Source organism: Peromyscus maniculatus, chromosome 2 (assembly GCF_049852395.1).
Source record: "Peromyscus maniculatus bairdii isolate BWxNUB_F1_BW_parent chromosome 2, HU_Pman_BW_mat_3.1, whole genome shotgun sequence".
NCBI classification, from domain to species: domain Eukaryota; kingdom Metazoa; phylum Chordata; class Mammalia; order Rodentia; family Cricetidae; genus Peromyscus; species Peromyscus maniculatus.
Genome location: NC_134853.1, coordinates 47,929,877 through 47,935,876, shown reverse-complemented (window position 1 = coordinate 47,935,876; position 6,000 = coordinate 47,929,877). Strand labels below are relative to the sequence as shown.

At 44.8% G+C, this 6,000-nt stretch overlaps 1 protein-coding gene across 1 annotated transcript in view; it reads right to left on the bottom strand.

Annotated features, from left to right (window-relative positions):
• Positions 1 to 521: 521 nt before the first annotated feature.
• The window catches only part of Faxc (failed axon connections homolog, metaxin like GST domain containing), a 67,837-nt gene continuing 62,358 nt past the window's right edge, over positions 522 to 6,000 (bottom strand). Inside the window, exon 6 of the mRNA XM_006979254.4 lies at positions 522 to 2,760. Within this exon, the coding sequence (XP_006979316.1) occupies positions 2,471 to 2,760 (290 nt within the window). The 3' untranslated portion in view covers positions 522 to 2,470. The remainder of the gene's footprint in view (positions 2,761 to 6,000) is intronic.

Genomic DNA, 6,000 nt, shown 5'->3' with positions numbered 1-6,000 from the left:
AGTTTCTTATTGTTGTCCTTACAAGTAGCACCTATTCACCAAACTGGACAGGGCTTCAAATCTGGGCAGCACATAAAAAAGTAAAGCCCTCCCATTAAGGACCCACACTGCCATGATTTTTATCTTGGTCATTTTGTTTCAATACTCCATACGGAGGAGGGAAACAGAGGTATATTCTCAGGTTCTATTCAAATTTGTGTCTACAAAGTACCCAGTTGTGAGCTGTCCAAGCACCCAGGACTCCAGTTGGCAGTGCCCATTCACTACATCCCTTGAGGGGTACCTGGATGAAATGAACTTCCCTACAACTTAACAACAAACACTGCCTATGTATGGAGTTCCCCTCCAAGTAATGCATAAGAAAGCAGTTATTAATCCACATACTTATACTCAGAACATTCTTACAGGGCAAAGCATCACAAAGGAAGAATAAGTCAGTTCTATGCAAAGTGTCAAGCATTTCTTTCCAGCTGAGAGAGAGGAGCGGGCAAGAAAACCTGTACCCAGTCAGGCCCGCAGTCCTCCTAGCCATGCTTTATTCAATGGTTTCCCTCATCACATAGAACTGCCAGCAGATGCTCAGAACACCAGGAGACAAACAGGACACCCACATGACGCCAACCACAAGCATGCCTAGTCATGCACACCTCCTCCACCCCCTTCTTACTATTCATCAAGCAGTTCCTCTTTAATACAAAATATCCATAGCTAAGTTTTCTACAGGTAAGACTTTCCAACATAAGAGTTCAACATTATTCCCATTCCCATATGCCCTACAGCTGCTTCAGCGGCAAACATCTTCAAAACGCTCCCTCTTTGCTCTTCGAAAATGAACAACACTCTTTAAAGATTTTTGTGGAAAATCTATATTAAAAATAGGTTACTTTTCAAGTAAATTACATTCATGTCTCAGAAACTTCCATCTTTGAGGGGCCTCATCAACCCTAAAGTAACCTTTACCCAGAAGGTTGGTCAGAAGCAAAGCCATTGGTTTGCAGTTAAGTCTTACAGCCCAAATTCACAGCCACCCCACAGAAACCTTGCCCCACAATTGCCTAGAAAATGAACTAAGCTATCCAAAGCTGCCTTCAGAGTCAAATACCAATACAGGAAAATCCCACCAGTTTGGGGGCTCTGGAGAGAGGGAAAGCGAGGGCTGATGGGAAGGGATGAGAGATCATGAAACACTAGGATTTGGTGTCCATGCTGTCTCGCTCTCCCCGACAGTGGGACACCTGACGGGGCATTAAGGAAACTGCAGAGGACTCAGACACAAGGAACACCTTCATGCTTCTCTTTCCAGGGCATCTTTGTCTTCAAAAGGTCACGACAGTTGACAAGCTTGTGCCTACAAAAGTCAAAGGCTTTCCTTCACCTCTGTTAACCTGCCATAGTCCTAAGCTTTATCTTCTCCCAATCAATAAATGCAGGCAAGTTAGCACTTGGGAGGCAGCAAAGCCACACGTCAGTGCATTCGGCAATGAAAGAAATGCTGTTCTGCAAGTGCCCAGAGCTGAGGACCCCATGTAGCTGATGATGATTTGCGAAGCTACTTCCAAAGTTCTTCCAGCCACGTCACAAAGAAGAATGTCACAGTCCTAACAGGCTTGGTGTGTGTTTCATCTGCACGGCCCTTTGCAAGCAACTGTGCTTGTTGCCCAAATATGGAAGTCCTGTGCCCTCAGATCTTAACATTTACGAAGCCCAGTGAAGAGTAAAATTTGTTCACATTGCACCACTTCCAGAAGGTTTAAAGCGCCATACTAATGCTGCCACATGAATCCCCACAACACCCCTGTGAGGTAGGTAGGTGGAGAGTATTGTCATCCCCACGTTACAGGTGGGATAAATGAGGCACACAATAGTTAAAGGACCTGCCCCAGATCACACAGCTAGTCACTGGCAGGGTTGAGAATGAAAACTCCTGTTGCATAGCACCCCCCACTCAGCGCTTCACACACAACAGCTGTCCACTGAATATCGGTGGACTTCATTGACTTCTGTCTCAACATACAAGTACACACACAACGTACAACAGCGGCCAAAGGACATTATCCCCTCCATTTTTTCTGACGATATCTCTCATTACTTAAAACCCTGGTAGATGAAAGATGTTCAAGAGTCCACCTGACAACCGAGTCCTCAATTGAAAAGGAGCAATAAAAACACTCAGGTGACGCCCATTCATGTACCTGCCCTCCCACACAATATTGGTTTTCTAATGAAAACAAAAATGGATTTCAGGTACCATGCTGATATTTGTTTTGTCTGTTTTAAACGGAGCCATCTGAATGGTTCTGTGTTTTGTTTGTACAAAAAAAGAAATAAGGCGGCTTATAGTCCGGTTAGCATGTTAAAACTGAGCCAAGCTTGAAGATCTCCTCCCAGCTCAGGTGGATTTCTACCTGGGAAACCAGACCAGCCCAGGGAGTGGCAACCCCTAAGGAAGAGGGTCAGCGGCGGCGGGACATCACTTGCACTGTTCGTGGTCTGTGTAGTCATCCATGTCTACGTCAGAATCAAAGAGAGAGTGTCCGGTGAAATCCGTGTCTGGCGTCCTGGAAAAACTGTTCTCAGCCCCTTCATCTTCAAAGGTCTCTGTCCTTGAATAGAAGCTAAAGTCCAGCATGGGTGTGTGAGTCTTGCTGGCCTCGCTGCTCTCCTCAGACTCATAGATGGTATTGTCGTCATCATGGTGCCACTCAGGCCAGAATTTCCTCCTGATCCTCTCACAGTACATGGCGAGGTTGATCAGCTCCCCTGCAGTGTGGCAGAGAAACAAGAGTTAGTTCTCAGGGGCTGTGGCCTGACAGTGATGCGGTCAGAATGCCTGTGTCCCCCGGAATCTAAGCACCACAATTCCAACTCCCAAGGAGATGTCAGGAGATGGGACATCAGGAGGTCAGGAAGATGAGATGAGCCCTCATGACTGGGATTAAAACCTCCTGAACAAGGCTCAGGTAGCTGCCCCTTGCACTATGTGAGGACCCAGTGAGGAGGCACTGCATCTGTGAACTGGGAAGCAGGTCCTCCTCAGACACCAACTCTTCCACACCATGATCATGGACCTCCCAATTTCAAGTACTGTGAGGAAAAAAATGGCTTTCACTTACAAACCACCTATTTTGTGATATGAAGGAGACAGGAAGTAGTCAGTGGACCTCCTAGGAAATTTGAAAGAATGAAGTGGGGTAAATGTTTTTCAAGTAGGAAAGTTAAAATCAGTGAGCAGGCTGAGTGGGAAAAGACGAGTGTGTCCTACAGTGGCCAGAAGTAGACGGGCAGTTTACATAAATTGGCACTACATTCTGAGCATCTGGCTTTGTGAAACATTTTATCGCTCCACACCTGGATGGCAAAAGAACTAATGTGTCTACTCATGAATATTTAAGTAAATTTATAAACATCAATCCAGGCACAAAACCTTTGACCTACAATCTGTTCTGCCTACAAGATCCGTAAGGGCAATGGGGGCACAGAACTTACAGCAGTAGCCAACTAGTGTCTGATTTGACATAAGGCCCCCTCCACAAGAGGAACCCACACCTGATACTGTGTGGGTGACCAAGAACCAGAGACTAGATAGCCCAGAGACCTGGGGTAAAACCAAACACTATTGGTCTGAAAAAAAAGGTATCAATAAAATGACTCCTAATGATATTCTGTGATCCTCATAGATCATAGATCAGTTCCTTACTCAATTATCATCAGAGAAGCTTCCTCTGGCAGCAGATGAGAATAGATGCGGAGACCCATAGCCAGACATTACATGGAGAGCTCAGGGAACCCCTCAGAAGAGGAGGCAGAAAGAGTGTAAGAGCCAGGGGGATGGAAGACAGCAGGAGAACAGCACCCTATGAATCAACTGAGCAAGGCTCATATGAACTCAGAGACTGCAGCAGAAGCACAGGGCCTGCAGTGGTCTGTAACAGGTCCTCTGTGTGTATAATAGAGCTTTTAGCTTGGTATTTTTATATGTCGCCTGACTGAAAATGTGTGGGTCTCTGATTCTTACACCTTCTCTTGAGGCTCTTTTCTTTCTGCTGGGTGGCCTTGTCCAGCCTTGATATGATGGCTTTTGTTTTATCTTATTATATTTTATTTTGTCATGTTTGGTTGTTATCTCTTAGAAGCCTGTTCTTTGCTAGTAGGAGACAGAATGGGAGTGGACCCAGAGGGGACGGGAGGTAGGGAGGGACTGGAAACAGTATAGGGAGGGGAAACTATAATCAGGATATAGTGTATGAGAAAAGAATCTATTTTCAATAAAAGGGAAAAATGAAAATAAATTTTAGAAAGATTAAAAACTATGTCTTATATTTTCCATAAAGTGGACAGTTAAAAATTGTTCTTATGCTGGGTGGTGGTGACGCACACCTTTAATCCCAGCACTCAGGAGGTAGAGCCAGGTGGATCTCTGTGAGTTCTAGGCCAGCCTGGTCTAAAGAGCGAGATCCAGGACAGGCACCAAAGCTACACAGAAAAACCCTGTCTTGAAAAACCAAAAAAAAAAAAATTCTTACACAAAACTCAAGTTCAAGACGATCAAAGACCTCAACATAAATCCAGATACACTGAACCTGACAGAAGAGAAATCAGAAATAATCTCTAATGCATTGGTACAACTTCCTGAACAGAACACCAATAGCACAGGTACTAGGATGAGCAACTAATAAATTTTCTGTAAGGCAAAGGACACCATCAATAGGACAAAACGGCAGCCTACAGAATGAGAAAAAGATATTCACTAACCCCACATTCAGCAGAGGGCTGATTTCCAAAATATATCAAAAACTCAAGAAGCTAGATATCAACAAACAAAATAATCCAGTTACAAAATGGGGTACAAATTTAAACAGAGAATTCTCAACAGAAGACTCTCAAATGGCTGAGAAACACTTAAGGAGATGTTCAACATCCTTAACCATTCAGGGAAATGAAAATCAAAATTACTCTGAGATACCATCTTACACCTGTCAGAATGGCTAAGATCAAAAACACTGATGACAGCCCATGTTGGAGAGGATGTGGAGGAAGGGGAACACTCCTCCATTGCTGGTGGGAGTGCAAACTTGTATAGGCACTTTGGAAGTCAGTGTGGCAGTTCCTTAGAAAATTGAGAATCAATCTACCACAAGACCCAGATATACCACTCTTGGGCCTGTACCCAAAGGATGCTCAACCATATCACAAGGACACTTGCTCAACCATGTTCTTAGCAGCTTATTTGTAATAGCCAGAGCCTGGAAACGACCTAGATGTCCCTCAACTTAGGAATGGATAAAGAAAATGTGGTACATTTAAACAGTGGAGTATTACTCAGCTGTTAAAAACAAGGACACCAGGAAATTTGAAGGCAAATGGATGGAACTAGAAAAAAAATTATCCTGAGTCAGGTAACTCAGACTGATAAAAACAAACATGGTATGTACCCACTCTTAATAAATAGTCATAAATGACTATTAGCTGTAAAATAAAGGATATCTGTGTTATAATCCACAGACCCAGAGAGACTAGGCAACAAGGAGAATTCATGGGGGACACACAGATCTCCCTAGAAAGAGGAAATAGAAGAGATTCTGTGAGCAGACTGAGGGCAGGTGTGGATGGAAACATGAGGTTGAGGCAGGGCAGAGGGGGAGAGTGTTAAGGGGGGTTGCTGGGGGGCTGACATTTCGGGGCCAGGTGGAAGCCTGATGCAGGGGAATCTCCCAGGAGTCTGTGGAGAGGAGCCTAGCTCAGACTCCTAGCAATGGTGGATAGAACAGCCTTAACTAGCTCTCTCCTGTGACCGGATTGGTGCCTGGCCCAACTATCATCAGGGAGGCATCATGCAGCAGCTGATGGAAGGAGATGCAGAGACCCACAACCAAACAGTAGGTGGGGTTCAGAAATCCTGCAGAGGAGGAGGAGGAGAAAGAAGTGTAGGAGCCAGAGGGATCAAGAACACCATGGGAAGGCTCACACATTCAACTAACCTGGCCTCATAGGGGCTTGCAG